The sequence below is a fragment of the Nematolebias whitei genome, chromosome 3 (genome assembly GCF_014905685.2).
Source record: "Nematolebias whitei isolate Nwh7 chromosome 3, NemWhi1, whole genome shotgun sequence".
NCBI lineage: Eukaryota > Metazoa > Chordata > Actinopteri > Cyprinodontiformes > Rivulidae > Nematolebias > Nematolebias whitei.
In genome coordinates this window covers 20,861,015-20,881,297 of record NC_056500.1, presented here as the reverse complement: position 1 = coordinate 20,881,297, position 20,283 = coordinate 20,861,015, and the positions used below count along the sequence as shown (strand labels likewise).

The following is a 20,283-nucleotide window of genomic DNA, read 5'->3' as shown; positions in this document are numbered from 1 at the left end:
TACAATATATATATGATATGATATGATGGTGGCCATTTTGGATTTTGACATCAAACCAATTTTCAATAGTGACCTTTCTTACGCCCAGATGCAGCCACACACAAACATGGAAGTTGACACATTGCTTAGTTTCAAATATGGTTTGATGGACAGAGAGTATTTCCAATTACCCATCTTTGCTCTGAGAAGGGGATCAAAAGATGGGGACCGAAGAGTGTGCTCTTACTATTTTTTTGTTTTGTTTTGTTTTGTTTTTTGAATGTCCAGAGGACCAGACTTAACTTTTTTAGATTTTTCTACCTGGATTATTGAGCATGCATCAGGATATGTGCTCTTACTATTGAGGGATTACACTTCTCGGCTTCTCCATGAGAGTTGATTCCATGATTTAGGAAGAGAGGCTCCAACCGAATGTCAAACGTCAGATTCAGGAGGAGCAGCGTGGCTTTCATCCTGGTTGTGAAACAGTGAACCAGGATCATTGCAGGATTGAAAAAAGGGTCATGACTCTCTAGTCTACTTGTGTTTTGCGGACCTGGGGAAGGCTTATGACTTGTTCATGAGACATTTGTGGGAGAAGTTGCAGGATTATGGGGCACCGGGGTTGATTTTAAGGCTATCTGATCTCTGTATAACCAAAGCATGAGAGGAATCCATATTCTTGGCACAAAGTCAAGCTCACTGTCTGTGCAGGTTGGACCCTGCCAGGGCTGTTCTTTGTCTCCGATTCTGTTTGTGGACTTTAAGGACAGGATCTCAAGGTGCAAGCTTAAAGAGGAGGGTGTATTTTGGGAACCTCTGAGTCTCGTCTCTGCTTTTTGCAGATGATGTAATTCTGTTGGTGTTTCCAAGCCATGACCTCAGTGTGCACTGAACGGGTCACTCACAGCTGAGTGTGAAGCGGCTGGGATGAGCGTGAGCTCCTAAAAGTCCCAGGCTTTAGTTCTCAACCAAAAACAGTTTTCCTACAAATTTATTTAATAAGTAGTTACAGTGAAATTTAAACAAAGATTTACTGTCATGTTGTCTTTTTAACAGCAAAGAAAATGTACTAATTACCGATCTACTAAAAACACTGTTTTAATTTGAGGTATTTTACACCCTTGCAGACTCCAATTAAAATCATATCATACTTACATTACACATTCAGTTTAAAAGAGCTTTTTGAAATCAGGTCTGATGTTTAAAGATTAAATTTTCTTCAGTTATTGTTGCAGGAGCCGTCTGTGCAGCACGTGAGTTTGCATACTGACACACTGATACTTGTCCACATCCTTTGTTGGGCTGCAGCCGTGCTGAAAGTCTACTTTATACCTCCCACAGCAGTCTGTGCATATGTGATATTGAAGGTAGTTAGATTAAGAAGGTAATACTGAATCGACTCAGACTGCACTTAGATTTAATAAATACTGATTAAAGCAAAGTTTCCAGTAGCTGAAAGAACAACGTGCTTAACTTTAGTGTTGGATATCTGCATAGCAGACTTAAACAGGCTTTTTATGTCTTTATCTCTCAGGTTAAGATGTCTGACAAAGTGTAGCATTTTACTCATTGAGATAAATGACAAAATGATTCACTCCATTATCAGTTTGCTTTGTACGTGCAGTTTCCACCTACCTGCAAAGAGAGGCAGGAAGTCAGTGAGACTCGGAAAATAAAGATGTTCTGATCTTCAAGGCCCTGTTCTCAATGTTGGGTGGAGAGAGAAAGGTTTGGGTCGAACAGTCCCTTCTTTCTGTCTACCAGAGATAAAACTTCACAGCAGCAGCTTAGTAAAATAAGGAGAGGCTGAGAAAAAAGGAAATGAGATAGCTGACCAAGGGAATGACTCAGCCTAAATAAAACTGTATAGTGACTTTTTCAGCATTTTTAACTTTCCCAGCAGCCTCCTGGTCAGTAATGTCATATGTTGATTGATTGGTAGTGTTCTCCTTTTCTGTCCTATTTTTATTCATGCAATATTTTCTCTTTTTTCCCCGAAACATCAGATTATCCTCCTCGCTGCTTTAGTCCTCCTCTTAACTCTAACAAAAAGTCACAATTGTTTTTGTGGTGACATGCCCTAAATGTGTGCAGCTTTCTTTTTAATTTTACTGAGGTTTTTTTAATCTGGACATGTAGAGAATACAGGAAATTATGTTGTATAATTTTACACACAATAGTTTTAACAAACAGGTAATGTAATCAGTTTCTGTTTTACAGGAAATGTTCTGAACGAAACAAGCCTGCGTAACAAATGTGACCCAGTTTAGTTCATTTTCAGAAACTTTGCTTGTTATTTCTATAAACTCTTGTTATTTACATCAGTTTTTGTTTGAAGGGTCAAGATAATTGCAACAACAACAAAAAAGTTTATCCATCCATTATCTTTTACCCGCTTCTTCCTTTTCAGGTCGTGGTGCCTATGTCCAGCCATCACTGAATGAGAGGCGGGGGACACCCTGGACAGGTCGAAAGTCCATCACAGGGACACATAGAGACAAATGAGACAAACAACCATTCACTCTTTCACTCACACCTGGGGGCAATTTAGAGTTACCAGTCAGCCTAACGTGCATGTTTTTGGTCTGTGGGAGGAAAATGGAGAAAACCCACGCATGCACGTAGAGAACATGCCACCCACACCTGCCTCCACTCTCATTTGCCCCACTCATGCCCATGAGCAAGGCACTTACAATTTGTTTTATTATTAATTTTTTATCATATTGTTAACGTGATTACTCATCCAGATGCTCATCATCATTTACTGGTTAGTCCTATGTAATCCTCTTCAATGTTTATCGTCCTACTGTTTCTTCGATATCGCAGCTTCTGCCATCAGAGACCTTTAGATATTTCTCATCAAAGCTCTCTATACATTTAAAACTGTCCGTATCACTTCCTGTATCAGATTATACATCCATCTTATCTCCATCTATCGTTCCATATCATTTTCCAGAGTGTTGGGGTGTTGTGTCTTTTCTCTCTGGTTCCTGGGATCATCTCACACCCCATCTGGCCTCTTGCTTCCTCCCTGTTATTCACGTGACTGCTGGCAAGTTCCCCATCACATGTGCCTCTCATGTCTCTCTCTTTCATTTCCTCCCCCCACAAACATGCAAAACAAAGAAGTTAACACTTCTCAGAGTACGTTGAACGTGCCTTCATCATAAGATATTTACTTTTCTGCATGGTAGTTTATTTTATGGCGGTGCTGAGCTTGCAGTTTTGCAGGATAAATCCTTTACTCCGGTCTGGGAGCGACGGCAGCTCCCCCATCCTGCCTCCGGTCCTCGCAGGCTGGCATCCTAGACCAAAGAGTGTGCATTTGTAATGCTCCCCTGGCCTCGATGAGAGAGATGATTGGTAGAATTAATTGTGGCTCGAGGGCTGAGTGGGAATAAGTGAGAAAAAAAGGCGGGACTGAGGGATGGAAGGGAGAAGGGAGGGTGTCTTGCTTGTTTTAGTGTTGTGCCAAAAGAAATGAAATGTTTTCAGCATTCACACAGCTTGTCCCACCGGATTAATACGAGTAGTCCTATTCTCTTTTATAGCTCCGTTTGTCATCCTCTGTTTGGGATTTACACCTGTGCTTGCAGGGGAGAGATAAGACAACCCACTACAGAAACAATCATAATGTAACGGCCTTCTCATTCCCCTTGACAATAATGTTATGAACGAGGTGTCATTTTATGGGATAAATGGGGCTTTTAAAGAGGTGTGTGTAATCTGTGAAAGATGTCTTTATGTGTGTAAATGTTGTAAATGAACTGTTCAGTTCTCTTCACACTTTCTCATCAATGGTCCTGGTTTAATGATAGATGAAATCAGAGATCCAACACAAAATAAACAATTGTTCTTTGTTTGTTTTGCAAAATCTTTATCCTTTTTATTCCCTTGAAATGTCACTTTTCATAAAAGATATTGTAAAAATGTAAACTTTAATGCAAACAAAACATTTTTAAGGTGTGAAGAGACGTGTTTGTATCAGTTTCTGAATCCTCCTCGTCATTGTGAGTGTGTCCATGAAGGATTTATATGCTGGTTTTATAGGATCGCTTCATGCGATCCCAGTATGGGAATATAAAAAGCTGGGGGTGGGGAGTGTGTGTGTGTGTGTGTGTGTGTGTGTGTGTGTGTGAGGGAACCGTTTCGGGGGTGAGAGGAGGGTTTGGGGGAAGCAGTCTCATCATTTATTTATACAACCTACAGAAGAAGAGGGTCTGCCTTCTACGAGCCGCCCTGAGAGTACAGTATAGGTCAAGATTTGTTTTTCTAGCTACCAGCACAATTCACAATCTGAAAACACGGTTTTGGAAAAAGACAGCTAAACCAAAGTGTGCTTTCTTTCTATTCACTTTATTTTATTGTCTAAACAGCCAGACAAAATAAATATCAGGTTCAATTAGGTTTTTAATAATTTAAGCAACATATGTAGTAATGGTTGTCACATACAGTATATTTGTTGAATACATATTTAGATGGGCTAAAATAGGTCAAAGTTGTCCTTTACTGATAAAATTGTCAGGATTTTCTCCTGTTTACTGTTAATGATATTCAATAAATCCAAACACATTCTGTATCATTTTGTGCATTGACTTCAGAAATAATCTATTGTATGATTTATTTATCAGCCTAATTGGGAGTGTTAAAATGTGACTCCATGTCTGTGGTTTATAGTCATTAAATGTTGTTAAATGTAATTAAATCATTGATTTTTTTCTCGGGCGCAGTTGGTAGAGCTGCTGCCTCTCAGCGAGAAGGTCGCCAGATCAAATCCCAGCCCAAGGCCTTGCTGGGTGGAGTTTTCATGTTCTCTCCATCATGTGTGGGTTTTCTCAGGGTACTCCAGTTTCCTCCCACAGACCAAAAACATGCATGTTAGGCTGATGGTAATGCTAAATTGTCCCTAGGTGAGAGAGTGAATGGTTGTTTGTCTCATTTGTCGCTATGCGTCCCTGTGATGGACTGGAGACCTGTCCAGGGTGTCCCCCACCTCTCACACAGTGACTGCTGGATATGGACACCACCGCCACCCAAAAAGGAAGAAGTGGCTAAAGATAATGGAAGGATGGATATTTTTTTCTTAGCTATGGATTAATGAAATCCTTTATTTAAAAAGTTGAGGCTCAACTGCTATAAATGATCTACCCTGGAAGGTTCAGCACCAAAATCATTTTAGGTCTATCCAGTCTGAATGTTCTTTGAACCCTACATTGAAATCCCTGAAAGCAAAGAACTGTAGTGTTTATTTTTGGACTGGAAGTGTCTCTGGACTGAAGAAGAAGGTATCACCACACATCTACAAGAACAGACTCTTTATTCCCTACAGGGCTGAAAAGGTTTCTGATACACACCATCCCCGGGCATCACCAGGACAGTTTCCTTTAGTATCCTGCAGCAAACCTTTGAACATTGGCTGAAAGATATGCTGGAGGGGGTCATGTTTGTAACCTGCTGTAAAAGAATATTTGTGAGGAAGACTCCAGAATGACTCATGACGTTCTTGGGGGGTTCTCAGTTTCCTCGCTTGAGTTGTAGAGACTCACAGTCTTGTCACTAGAATTTTGAGCATGCTTAAAAAAGAAAGTTTGAAAATCTGTTCTTAAAATAGTCTCAAACTCATCTCAAGAGCACCAGAGCTGTGTTTTGACACCTGCACTGGAGCTCTCCTCTGATAGAGAGCATGTCCAGGTCATGCAGATCACAGTTGTACAGTTCTGCGGTCCTATTTGCTGCAACACAATTCAGACTGAAACCTCATTTTGTTGTATTTTCTCGCAATATTGAATCAAGTTGCTAACTAATCTCCATCAGTCCCAGCCCAGTGAGATACTACCTTTAACTTAGATTGAGCTTTAATCCCAATACTAATTCATAGACTGGAGAAATTTTTTTTTAAAGTTGTCCTTTCTCCTTTTTTATTTGTTCTGGCCCATTTTTTAACTTAATTTTTTTAACCATTTATTCATAGTATCATGAACAATCATATCAAGTCTGCAGACAGAGACATTGTCAGATTAAAATAAACATTGATTTCATCTAACATGTACCACATCCTGCAGTAACTGTATGGATAGACAATGTTTCTGTAATGGTTGTCAGGGACACACGAGCTAAAAATGTTTTCTTTCAATCAAACCATCTACATCAAGCTGACGTTATAGAAAGCAAATTGATTTATTTTCTTGTTTTTTTGAGGACATAAATCTTGTTTTAAATACTTTTCCTGTTCTACTACAGTATACAAAGCTTCATCTTAAAATCTATATACAAAGTATTTATCCCCAGTTGCATGCTGAAGTATCCTTAGGAACGACACTAACCCCTCATCCTCCTCTGTTCTATGTTGATTTTGGGATGAAACCCATCTGCAAAAAGTACAAGTATTTTACATTTTAATGATTTTTTTTCTTCACTTTAGGTAATTTTAAGAGGCAAATAAAGATTTGGTTGGGCAGTGTAACTGTAAGCTAAATCAAGACAAGACAAATGACTAAATATAGAAAGAAACAGCAGAGTTTGTACTAAATACACCTCTGTTTGTCTGAAAAACCTCACTAAAATACAAAGTACATCTGTAGGATTGAATTCAAGGAACTCTTACCCTAATTGTTGTTTTTGTTCTTACACATAAACTATACAGAGTGATGTGAGCTTGTTCTGTACAAGTACACACAGTACACGCATCACTGATGTGCTTCTGGATGTTCAGGGTCAGCAGGAGAAAAAAGAGACAGGTGCAAACACGTCAACCTGAAACACTACTCTATTCTTTCCAACACACTCAGTCAGCACCCAGGTGGGAGAAATTAGATTTAAAAAACATATATTTTTCTTTTATAACCATTATTATTCAAATATCTCACCCTTAAATTAAATAAAATGGAATGGTAATACAGCAACCACAGAACGATACAAGAAAAGTGTCTAAAAGTTTAATGTGTAAAATATTTACTTGATTTTTTTTTTAACACAAAAATTCAGCATTTTACAAAACGTCTCCAAAAGACAACATAAAAATCATTCCCTAAAAATAAACTGATATGAGCACTAAACAGCATTGTTGACATCTTTTTTAATCTAATTTTTATTTCTGACTTTTTTTTTTATCCGTAGTTTCTGCAGAATTAAATGCAACCTGTGTTTTAAGATGCACACAAAACATTCTTACATCAGGCATTTTAGATAATACAGTTACACACTGTAAGAGAGACAGTGGTGGTCAGTCCAATCATAAACCAGCGTTTCAGACAATCATTCAATCTTCTTTTGTGCATATTTGCCTCATTCTTGTTACTTTGCATTAAAATATCACAGGTTAAATAACTACAATCATTTTGACATTAAATAACTGTTAAAAATGAAATCCAACCCTAATCATATAAATAATAGCAATAGTAATGTTCTTATAATTCTTTGTGTAGAAATAATTAGACATGGGTGTGTAGGTGTAAAAATCAGTTAGGGTCCAATGTGTGAGCAAACGACTTCCAAGTCATTTACATACATGTCGTCTGTTCTGTACATCATCAGCTGCAGTTTATGAAGGCGCTGACCAGTCTGCACAAGGTTCTTGTATTTAACTTGTTGCCAGGTGCGTTTCAGGCCATCAAATGGCCACCAAACATGCACCCATGTTTGTGTCTTATGAACATTAAATGAGAAAAAATATTCTCTGTTGAAAATGACGAGATTTAAATGAACTTTAAATAATCTTTAAACTTTAAATAATGAATTTTAAATAATTGGGGGGAGTGTTGGCGCAGAGGTTAGAGAAGGTGGGCCTGTGATCGGAAGATCGCCGGTTCACGCCCCGGTACCGACAACATCAAAAATGTGGGTGGGGTAGGTGAAGCACCCACACTCGCCTCCACCCTCATTCGCCCCACTCTGGACCCAAGCAAGGCCCTTAACCCCCATCTGCTCCCTAAACAGGTCTCTCTTGTAAATGGGTTATCGTGGCTCAATGAGACTACCTGTATAAATAAAGGCTAAATGAAAAAAAACAAAACTTGTCTTCTTTGCAATATTTGAGGTCTGAAAATGCTGCATAAAGGCATCCTGCTCTGATCTTGCTCCTCTCTGGCACCATGTAGGAGAAAAACAGTAGATTGCCAGTTAGCAAGCTAAACAGGCAGAAAGTTAGTTGTTTTCCACACTTAAGTCTGCTTGTGCTGTTCAAACGCGATCCCTCATTAGCGAGGCTAAACAGGGAAGAGCGAACTTAGCTGTTAGCAAGCTAAACAGGCTAGAAGTCAGCAAGGCAGAAAAGTGACCGTAAGCTGGGCTGAACGGGGTAAACAGATGCTGCAAGTTAGCAGGCTAAACGAGAAGGATCAGACCTTGTGGCGACGCCCTGGGCAGGGAACAAGCTCACCTCCAGTCGGACAGCTAAACCACATACAAGGGACCTGCAGTCAAGTTAAAGCGAGGTAAAGTGCAAAAAGATTAGGGAAATGAGACCACGCTGCATATTTATAACCTAAGAGGGCGGGGCTTCCTGTGTATGCAGCAGTCTCATTTGCCTTGACAGGCGTGTTGAAAGAAACTTCTTCAGGTTGGTCTTGCGAGGGCGAAATCCCCTTACTACTGTGTTGTACCGAGTGTACTGACCGCAGGGGAACCATGGTTCATTTCCTACTGTGGGTGACAGTAACTTCCACTGCTCATTTTAAGGTGAAGTGTGCAACTGTTCATTTTGAAATTACTTGGAAATGGACTCAGAGTGTGCTTTTAAAATTATTTGCACTTTCAATCGGTCCACTATAATTTGCCACCGCCTTTCTCTCTGCTTAATGACGGCAGTGGTATTTCCTTTTTATTGATCATGTGTTTCAATTCAATTCAATTCAAAAATACTTTATTAATCCCAAAGGGAAATTATTTGTTGTTGTAACTCGTTATCCTCATTTCATTAAGAGATGTTATAGATGCTGATGGCTGTAGACAGGAAGGATCTCTTGTAAAGGTCCATCCCACAGTGGATCATAAGAAACTGGCTTCATCTCATATGTATCCTGGATTATCCGTTGCTCTGCTGGAGAGAATTGGGATGCGCATGTCTTGCTGTCCATGTTTAATCAGGAAATCTGTAATCCATCGTCTTATAGGAAAACCGTGAACTCATTCATCCGAGATGATTTAAACTTGGATTGAATTGGCGGACTCATTTAAGCATGGCTTGACGTTTCTGCAACCATTTAAGCTTGCTTGCGAGTTTAAGTGCAGCTTCCTGCCGGTATCCTGGCTGTATAAATCCTACGTTCATGCAACGGGTCAGTAGAGCTATTGCCTCTCAGTGAGAAAGTTGTCGGTTCAAATCCTGGTCCGGGGGCCTTTCTGGGTAGAGTTTGCATGTTCTGTCTATGCATGTATGGGTTTTCTCCAGGTACTCCGGTTTCTTCCCACAGACTAAAAACATGCATGTTAGGCTGATTGGTAACTCCCATGTGTCTCTAGGTGTGAGTGAAAGAGTGAATGGTTGTTTGTCTCGTTTGTCTCTTTGTGTCCCTGTGATGGACTGGAGACTTGTCCAGGGTGTACCCCACCTCTTGCACAGTGATGGCTGGACATGGGCACCAGTGACCACTGCGACCCAAAAAGGAAGAAGCGAGTAAATATAATGGATGGATGATTCTGGATTTGTTAGTTTTATTATTTTTACAGTCATAAATTGGTTTCATCCTTCTGAGCCTCCCAGTTTAATATAAAATAAACCTATAAGTAACTCAGCCATGGACTCCCATGTGTTTCTGGTGTGCAGCTGTATGAAGAGCAGACTCATGTAACAGTACTATATATTTATTTCCTTGGTCAAACAAAGAGTAAACTTTGTTTCTTTGTTCTTCTTTTTGTTTCAGTCACTGATGAAGACACGGTGAAGAGATACTACGCAAAGTTTGAGGAGAGGTTTTTCCAGACCTGTGAAAAGGAGCTTTTGAAAATCAACACATTTTATTCAGGTAATTGTTTACTTTTGTCATTTTAAGGTTAAAATTAAAGAAAAATATATGAACTTTCAATGAGATCACCAGTAGGCAACTGGAAAATTCAAATTATTTTATAGGCATCTAAAAAAGTATATTTATTTTTTCAGCAGGCAAACCAATCATAAAAATAAAATCCTTTTCAGTTTCAAAAAAATTTTTAACAGCAGAAATTAATTTTTCCATGAAAAGTGTGAGTGGTGGTGCAGAGAAGGCGAGCCTCTAATTCGGTGGTTAGTGGTTGCATCAGGAAGGGCATCCGGCATAAAAACAATTGCCAAATCTTTGTGCAAGTTTGCTCGCTGTGGCAACCCCTGAAGAAGGGAGCAGCTGAAATAAGAAAATATATTAATGTCAAAAGAAATACGTATGAGAAAATATTTTTTTACAATGTGTGATCAGATGCCTTTAAGTTGAGAAATAAATGAGATAAAATAAAATAGAAATGTTTTTAAAACTACTCAAACCCAGGGGTGTCAAACTCACTTACAAAAGGGGCCAAAATTAAAACTGTTTTCAAACTAAAGGCCAATTTCAGAAACAACATGAACTCAAGTCAGATACCCAACATCTTTTCTTGGTCACAGGTTCCTCAACAAGAGTTTGATTGGTCTTATTTGATGTTCTCTGTTGTGCTTTCAACATCATAATCAAAGATTATTGAACAAATTTAAAAGATAGAAGTATTTTACGTTTCACAAAACATCTTGGGGGCCAGATAAGATGTCAACGAGGGCCACATTTGGCCCCCTGGCCTTGAGTTTGACACATATGTTCTAAACAAACGTAAACCAGATTTTTTTTTTACCTCTGTCTGAAATGCACAAAAATTGCAAATTCCCTGTTGTTTAATAAAAAAATGGCTGTGTTTTAGCTTAATTTTACTAAGAAGACCAACTATTTTTGTTTCGCTGGAACATACCTGTGTGGTAGCTCTCTTCACAAATAAATCTTCTGCATGTGAAGATAAGATCTATTCTGTCTCAAGTCTGTTCTCACAAAACAGTTCTGAAGATATGTCTGTAAAGACAAGTCCCTCTTTAATCTGTCTTTGCTCTTTCATAATTCATAAATCAAGCCACCCACCTCCAGTAAAGATGTGAGATTTCATTAACGAAGAACCAAAGGAAAAATTAAGTACCACTGGTACCATGCTGAGCTACCATGCTGAGCTACCATGCTGAGCTACCATGCTACCCAGCATTAATGTGGAGCATCACACATAAAATAAAATTCACCTTCCGTCCCTTGTCTGGTTGCACAGATCGTTTGGCTTCACTGCATCATAATCCCAATCCCCAAAACTGGCTCATTGTCTCACAAGTCACCTCCTGTAATGCTGTAACTATCTCACATGCTGGCTCAGAGGCATGACAGCAGTGGGCTGACTTTAATACACACACACAACACACAACACACAACACACACACACACACACACACACCGTGCTGTCTCTGTCTTTTCAGAAACCACACCAAAACAGCCAGGATGCATCTCAGGTCCAGTGGGATTTGCAAAAAGGGATTCAGTAGATGCAACTAACAAAAATCTATTTTATATGTCCACCCATACTTGATGATCATCAGCAAGTAATCAATGCAAAATGATCCACTTTAGAAGTCCTCAAACCTTAGAAACGTTCACAACACTATGAAAGACTCGTCGTTTTTCATTAATTATGATCTGAACTCAATTATCTTGAATTTATCTGATATATTTATTTCTAATTTTTTGTCAACTTGCTTTACATTTTTGTGTTTTAGTTTCTTCTGCTTATTCTTATTGATTCTCTGTTGGGTTTTGCTGTCTTTGTATAAATTATCATGTTGCTTTTGTTATCAATATTATTTATTGTTCCTATTGAAAAGCAGTTTTGTGCATCTTTTACTTGTTTATAAAATGCACTATTAATACCATTGCTGATATAAATATCCTTAATCTTAGTCTAAATCTGTAATAAACTTGACATTTATTCCTCTGTGTAGCAGGTTTTAATTGTGATGATGTTCAGAAAGAAGTGATACCGCACAAAAGATGAAGACTAAAAAAAGGAGTACAGCTTACAATAAATAATTTAACAGTGTTTGTTATTTTAATTATAAATAAACAAGTATGCATTTTTGGCATTTCTGTAAACTTCCACACAAGCCGGGGGTAAGATGCTGCAGCTTTTATGTGGAAGCCCCTGTTGTTTTAAAGAAGAGGATCTGCTCAGGGAGCAATCTGTATCATCACACCTTATAGTTGTTGCAGAAAATTGTGTGCTCAGATTAAACCGTATATTCTGTACTAAGTTAAGCCACAAGTTAGTTGTGATTCAGTACTCTCAGACATTGAGTCTAATCATGGTCATTTGGCTGAAGTAGTGGTTGACGTGTTTAGAGGAGCAGCCCTGCCTGTGTGTATTTCAAGGAGCCAGGCAGAATGTGTGTGCAGAGTAACATGAGATGATAACCATAATATATTCTGGTAGCAGAAATCTGCCTTCTAGTATTGAGCTTCAGTTCAAGGAGAAGTGAGCGGTTCTTGCTGTACAGTACTGACCGTTCTTCATTTGCAAAATTGCAGACTATTTAGGGCAACTGAGGGACAAGGTTAACTAGAAAGACTGTTCCAGCTCATAATGAAGGAAGGATTAAAGGCTGAAGGATGCCAAGAACAGCAAACAAACCAGATATCAATCACTGCCCACTTCCTTATCAAGCTGTTATTTACAGAAGTAATAAAGGAGCATTGGATGCTTGTAGTTTATTTTTAATAACAACGTGAAGCGCTCCCCGTCATACTAAACCAGAAACTTTCTCTGAAATAGAGGACATACTTTGTAAAGCGATATTTTATTATTTTGTCTCCTTCCCCCCCCCCCCCCCCCCCAGATAATAGCAGCATATGTATTTTGCTTTCTGCAAAACAAAATATGCAGACTAACCCCTGATAGGACAGCATAAAATACAGCTATAAAATGAGAAAACCTCCTAACGTCTACATCCAGTGTAGTTCTCTGCATATACGTATATATCTTTGGCAATTGGAAGTACTATTACTATTATTTTCCATTATTTCATTGAAGATTACTGTGGTAGACAGGACTCGTGTGTTACAGTCAGCCTCAGCAGACTGGAGGTGTGAGGCAGTTTAAATGTTGTGTATGAAAACATCATCCTACCTTCAGTTTATTTATCCTCAACACACAGGAGGAGCAAGCAAGAAAAATACTTCTGTCTGACAAATACATTTATCTCATGCTGTGTGTGTGTATGTGTGTGTTAGGCTGGTTGTTGGAGCGCTGGAGATAAATTATGTGCCGACTTTACATGAAGAACCCGCCTCCACATCACTCTGTCCTTCAGTATCTCCTGCTGAAAGAGGTTCCTGACCTCTTAAAACCATTCTGCTGCATTCATATCCAGCCTGTTGGACTGAAGCGTCAGTGTCGTGTTAAACATACTCCAGAAAGAATATAATAGCTTGGTTTGCAGACTGCTGTTTTAGCATAACAGGTGTGTTCACAATCTATCTCTGACAGCTAAGATACAGCAAAAGGCTTCACTAAACCTCAATCAGTTAAAAGCTGCACCACCAACACCTGTGTGTTTAAGATTCGTTAGCCACACACAGATAAATCTCTTCTGCTCTGCAGATTTAATGCGAACCGTCTTTTGGCAAGCGCTCTGAGCCCTGACTCTTTTATCCCTCCTGTTTTCAGTCCACAGTAGTTTTTACAAACAATCTAGCTAAAGGATTACGGTGAGTTTAGATGTCAGTAAGAAGCTGTTGGATTTCTGGGAGTAGTGTGACATCTGGAGAATGTGTATCGGGGTTAGTTCAAGCAACGAAGCATGAAAGTCAGCTGTGTGCTCTCAGCATTGGTGCTATGGCTCTATTTATTTAAGGACAGTTTGAACCTCTGTTGTGGCCTTGAATTTATTTCCCAGCCTCTCTGGTTGACAGCACGGACCAAAGCATTTTAAATCAGCTTGACTGGTGGCATGGTGGCTCGCTGGTAGAGCTGCTGCCTCAGTGACTAGGTCGCCAGATCAAATCCCAGCCAGGGACCTTTCTAGGTGGATTTTGCATGTTCTCTCCGTGCAGGTTAGGTACTCTGATTTCCTTCCACAGACCAAAAACATGCATGTTAGGCTGATTGGTAACTTTAAACTATCCCTAGGTGTGAGTGAGAGAGTGAATGGTTGTCTCATTTATCTCCATGTGTCCCCTCCTGTGATGGACTTGGACCTGTCCAGGGTGTCCCCCGCCTCTCGCTCAATGACTGCTGGATATGGACACCAGTGATCCCTGTGACCCAAAAAGGAAGAAGCGGGTAAAGATAATGGATGGACGTCAACCGCTGTTGCATGTACATAGCTGTGAGGAAAAGTAAATGTTTGTTTGCTAGGTGATTTCTTCTCTTTATAGAAGAATTTACTTAAGGTTTTTGGAAAGTGTTACTTATACAGTCTGTTTCCATAGTTAGTGTGTAAACATGTGTAAGCATGTAACTTGAAAACGTGTCAAGTCTCTTTTGTTGTGACTTGGCTCTATGTGCAGAAACTGAATTGATTTGAAATTGACAAATTGTGTCAATTAAGAGTGAAAATCCAAATAATTTAGGACTGATAAAGTGAAGGTTTATTATGCAGTCAGCTTTTACATACATTATATAAACATCTAAACATCATCATAAGCTAAAAAAAATATATGAAAATAGTAATTAAATGAATCATTGCACTATTCTATTTATCCTGTTTAAGGTATTTTAGACAAAATAAATAGTTTTTACTGTATTTATAAAGAAGACAAACTTGAAACAAAAAATTTCAATAAAAAAATCAAATTAAGATTGGTTAAATTAAATATTTCTTTAGATAGAGAACTTTACTAATTGGCTTTTCTAAGTATGTGTATGTTCCTGCAAAGTGCCCTGAGACATCTTTGTTTTGATATGGTGCTATATAAATAAACTGAATTGAATTGAATTAAAAATAAGCTGTGAGATAATGGCACTGTCTGTCAGTAAATGAAAAGCAGGAGATGTTTTTGAAATATAATTTACTGTTTCTTCCCCGTGTCATCCCCCCTCCTCGTCCCAGGGTGTATTAACCTTATCTTGACCCAGATAATGGCTCCTCAGTCTTCAACTTATATGGGTCAGCTCAGCCCTCACGCTCCTGTTTCCTGGAACTGAAAAGTGATGTCAAAATAAATGTCCTTGTTTTTGCTCTTCTGTAGCCACTTGTTTGATTGCAGAAAATTGTCCTGAAATGCTATAATAATTACTTTTGAGTGTTATTTCCCTTCATGGGAAATAATGTTCTTTGTAGAAAGAAGTCTAATATAAGTCATCAGTATACAATTTGTGTTCTGCAAACTGGAAGCTCCCACTTTTTTCTCCCCTTCGTGGAGCGAAGAGGAGACTTTAAATACAATACCACTATTCACTTGTCTGTCTGTTCTACTTACGAGCTGGATATCTTGAAAAATGAGATGCTGGCTTTCATTTTGGTGTGGCTTCATCTAGGTTTAAGAAAGAGTACTATCGAAAATCAGGTTTCCATGTCACAATCCTAGATGGCTAGATCCTAGATATTTATTTTTTTATTTTATTGATTAACCTTTATTTAACCAGGTACATCCCACTGAGACCACTGATCTTTTTTACAAGGGAGGCCTGGGACTGAAGGCAGCCTAACATGCATGTTTTTGGTCTTTGGGAAGAAACTGGAGTACCCGGAGAAAACCCATGCAAGCACGAGAAGAACATGCAAACTCCACACACAAAGACCTCAGGTCCAACCGGGGATTGAACCCAGGACCTTCTTGCTGTGAGGCAACAGTGCTAACCTCTGAGCCACATATGTAAACTGGCCACACCATTAATTTGAAGAAACTATACTTTCTAGTTTTTATCCATCCATCCATTATTTTTTACCCTCTTCTTCCAGCTGTCACTGTGCGAGAGGCGGGGTACACCTGGACAGGTCTCCAGTCCATCACAGGGACACATAGAGACAAACAACCATTCACTCTCTCACTCACAGTTACCAGTCAGCCTAACATGCATGTTTTTGGTCTGTGGGAGGAAACTGGAGTACCCAGAAAAAAACCATGCATGCACAGACAGAACATGCAAACTCCACTCAGAAAGGTCCCCGGCCGGGATTCGATACAGCAACCTTCTCGCTGAGAGGCAGCAGCTCTACCAACTGTACCACCGTGCCATCCTATAGTTTTTATATTGCTTAAAATTATAGTTCCCTCAAATGATTGTTGGGGTGGTCAAAGATTAGTCTATTGGGGCCAAGGCCACCACTGGCCACCCCTTGGCGCCGTCATTGCACCAGGTGGTGGATAAAATAGCTCCCTCCATTTGCTAGAATCCATCGCTCTACTCCACCTCAGGCAAGCAAAAATACATTAAAATACATTTCTACTTATGCACAGTGTAACTCCTACCCTCTTGAATATCTTGCACCAAAAACATTAAGATAAGATAAGATGAGATAAGATAAGATAAGATAAGATAAGATAGAACTTTACTGATCTTGCAAGAAATTAAGGTTTACTTGCATTCCCTGTTCAATTCCAGTCCAGAAAAACTAAACTTTCACAATTCAAATCCCTCAACGATGGCAAACACTGACGCACTGCTTGCTCTGTGTTGTTTCCCGCTGGAGATCTAACTGTATTTGAATATGGCATGAAAATAAAATAAACAAAACTCCTTTGTAACGTTTATTTTCCCATCTATTCTTTGTGTTTTTGTCTGTATAGAAAAGCTCGCTGAAGCCCAGAGACGATTTGCGACGCTGCAGTACGAGCTGCAGTCGTCACTGGACGCTCAGCGGGAGAACGTCACTCCGCCGGGTCTGCGGAAACGCAAGACTATGTTCCACCTATCCCAGGAGGAGCGCTCCCAGCACCACAACATCAAGGACCTGAAGCTAGCCTTCAGCGAGTTCTACCTGAGCCTCATCCTGCTCCAGAACTACCAGGTCTTCACAGCACTTACTCCTAAACCCTGCTCACACGTTTTTACAGAGTTTAATAAAGTTCTTTAGAGACAACAAGGCCTTGTCACGCTTGGTTTCCTCAGAACCTGAACTTCACTGGATTTCGTAAGATCCTGAAGAAACATGACAAGATTCTGGACACGACTCGTGGGGCCGACTGGCGGGTGTCTCACGTGGAGGTGGCACCTTTTTACACCTGCAAGAAGATCACACAACTGATCACCGAGACTGAGGTGCCCACTCATATTTGCATTAACACACACCTGTAACCTCTGATAGAGGTTCATCCCAGTACATCAAACCAAACAAAACATATACACATTTTTATTTTACTTTAGACCCTGGTAACTACAGAGCTGGAGGGAGGAGATCGCCAGAAAGCCATGAAGAGGTTGAGAGTTCCTCCACTTGGAGCAGCTCAGGTTAGATCATTCAGAGCTGTTGTCATTTGTTTGCAGATGGGCAAGTATTAACAAACTATATTTTAGTGTTTTGTGCACAAAAAGTCATTGAATGCGTAATGTACTTCACTTTTCTTTGTTGTACAGTATTTGATATGACATCAGGAGGAAGAAAACGTGTCAGCTAATATTCTGTAGCCAATTGTTTTAGTAGTTTGTTTTTACTTTTTTTATCTTCATCTGGTGATGAAGCCATGATACAAACAATGTGAGGGTTTTCATGAGGGAAGTAAGAGGAAGTTTTCAGAGAGAGAGAAACCATCAACGCCTTCATTATTGATTTTATAAGTACTTCTTTGTTGAACAGACAAGAAAACATTAAGAAATAATACTAGATATAAATCAGTTCAATTCAGTTTATGTGTATAGCGCCAAATCACAATAGAAGTTGTCTCAGGGCATTGAACAGAAACATTCGCATACATACAAAAGCCAGTTAGTAAAAATAATCTTATCTAAGGAAGGAAGCCTGCAGATTGTGTTGAATCTTCACATCATCATAGTCTCCTATCTTGAGCAAGCACAAAGGCAACAGTGGAAAGGAAAAACTTCCTTTTAACAGGAAGAAGCTTCCAGCAGAACCAGGTTCAGGACAAGCAGCCATCTACTGGTAATTTGACCGGCTGGGGTTTGAGGACAGGAAGGAGAAACAAACACACAATGGTAGGTGCAGATGTAGGATAGAAATAATTACAAATACAAAACAGGTAGATTAAGTAAAGACAGCAGCAGAGTGAAGAAATGTGGTCAGTTTGTCCTCCAGCAATCAAAGCCTATAGCATCTGAGCCAAGGGATAGCTCAGGAAACCCAAGCCAACCCTAACTATAGGAGTAAAGTAAAAGGACAGACTTAATGCCAGTCTTAAAACTGGACAATGTGTCAGCCTCACGGACAGAAACTGGAAGTTGGTTCCACAAGAGAGGAGCCTGATAACTGAAAGAGCTTGCTCCCATTCTGCTTTTGGAAACTTTAGGAACCACAAGTAAACCTGCAGTCTGAGAGCGAAGTGCTCTGTTAGGAAAATATGGAAAATAAGGAAAATATTATATAGAACATAATGCTACTTTGTAGATCATTGATCCAATTGTCTCTAAACGTATATTGGATGTATTTAAATACAATAAATAGAATGAAAAAACCTTGTAATCTCATTTAATCTGTGGACAGTGTTAAGGTATGTATTGACCATATTTCTGTTTTTCTCTGCTTGGCTCAGCCTGCTTTGGCCTGGACAACTTTTCGAGTCGGTCTGTACTGCGGCTTCTTCGTCATTCTCGCCATCGCCTTTGTTCTCACAGGTAAGCGACTCAAAGATTCATGTATTTATTTAATGTTCTTTTGATTTATTTTTCTTGATCTCTGATGTTTCTTTGTAAAATATTTAGTCACTTTAAACTGGATACTTTTGATGTTGTATTTCACATTTCTTTTCAAATGTTGCGTTTCATTTTTGAAAAAGAATTGTGTGCTGTGGTTTGGTTTTATTAGGTGCTGTGTTCATCCGTTTTGAGAACGTGTGGCCTCTGGTGCGGATCTACCGCGGTGGTTTCCTGTTGATCCAGTTCCTTTTCCTGTTGGGCATTAACACTTACGGATGGAGACAGTATGGAGTCAACCATGTGCTCATCTTCGAGATCGATCCCCGAAACAACCTGTCACACCAACACCTGTTTGAGGTAAAGCCACATGCAAACACATCTGTCTCTGTTTGATGAAGAGGGCCCTGAGCCTGAATGTATTGTGTTATAAAATAATTTATTTATCAAAAGCGATATAGTCCTGATGTTTACATGGTAAAAATTTTAAGCCCTTACAAAAACAGAATACATTTTATACTGTTTATATGGTTTCAGATTATCCTGTTGAGTAAAGTTTCGGAGCATATTTCCTTTAATTCATCTCTGTCTGTCTCCTCTGTCTGTGCTGCAGATTGCTGGCTTCCTGGGCGTGTTGTGGTGTCTCAGCATCCTCTCGTGTCTCTACTCCGAGTACATCTACCTCTCCATGCAGATCAACCCTCTGGTTCTTTACGGCTTCATGGTGCTCTTTCTCATCAACCCATTCAAAACCTGCTACTACAAGTCACGCTTCTGGCTCCTCAAGCTACTGGTTGGTCAATTAATTAATCAAATAGTTCTTTGTTCATCGGCTTCCTTTTAATGCATCTGAAGATGTGCCAGTCTATGGTCGTGGATTGAATGATGGGTGAAATTGAAACCAGATTAAAGCAAGATGCTAAAAGTCAATGAAAGTGTACAACTATTAGAGAGCAGGTCTGCTGTGTTCTAACATAAGGCACAAAGAAACAGAGGCTTTTTGTTGTAGGCAGGGTTCCTGTGCAGCCTTACAAAGTGTTGAACAAAAAAAATGGAGTCTGGACGAATATTTGTGTTTCCAAACTTTATTATTTTAATAAAGATAAAGTACGTCAAAGTATGCTTTCTATGTTGTCTATTTTAAATAAACAGCAAAGTGCTTGTCACATTTAGGATATAAAATATTGACATGGAGTACAGTGCAAAAAACTTTGAAACAGTTCTAATTTTGAAAAACTGTACTTTGCAAATTCCTTTACATTTGTTGCATTATCTGCAACTGGTGTGACTCAAGTTACCTCAGCCCTAAAGCATTGACTGCTTTATTTATTTCACTCTGATTCAGAATATAATTTTACAAAGTTGTCCTCATGTTGATGGATGGATGGATGGATGGATGGATGGATGGATGGATGGATGGATGGATGGATGGATGGATGGATGCGGACGGACGGGCAGGCAGACGAGCGGATGTGCGGACGGGCAGATAGATAGATAGATAGATAGATAGATAGATAGATAGATAGA

The 20,283-nt window shown here is 39.4% G+C and overlaps 1 protein-coding gene across 1 annotated transcript in view; it reads left to right on the top strand.

The window, feature by feature from the left end:
• Positions 1-20,283, top strand: part of xpr1a (xenotropic and polytropic retrovirus receptor 1a) — a 73,572-nt gene that overhangs the window by 39,613 nt on the left and 13,676 nt on the right. The window contains exons 3-9 of the mRNA XM_037698318.1: positions 9,843-9,944; positions 16,740-16,960; positions 17,062-17,211; positions 17,317-17,400; positions 18,657-18,738; positions 18,929-19,116; positions 19,370-19,549. Coding sequence (XP_037554246.1) covers positions 9,843-9,944; positions 16,740-16,960; positions 17,062-17,211; positions 17,317-17,400; positions 18,657-18,738; positions 18,929-19,116; positions 19,370-19,549 — 1,007 coding nt within the window. The remainder of the gene's footprint in view (positions 1-9,842; positions 9,945-16,739; positions 16,961-17,061; positions 17,212-17,316; positions 17,401-18,656; positions 18,739-18,928; positions 19,117-19,369; positions 19,550-20,283) is intronic.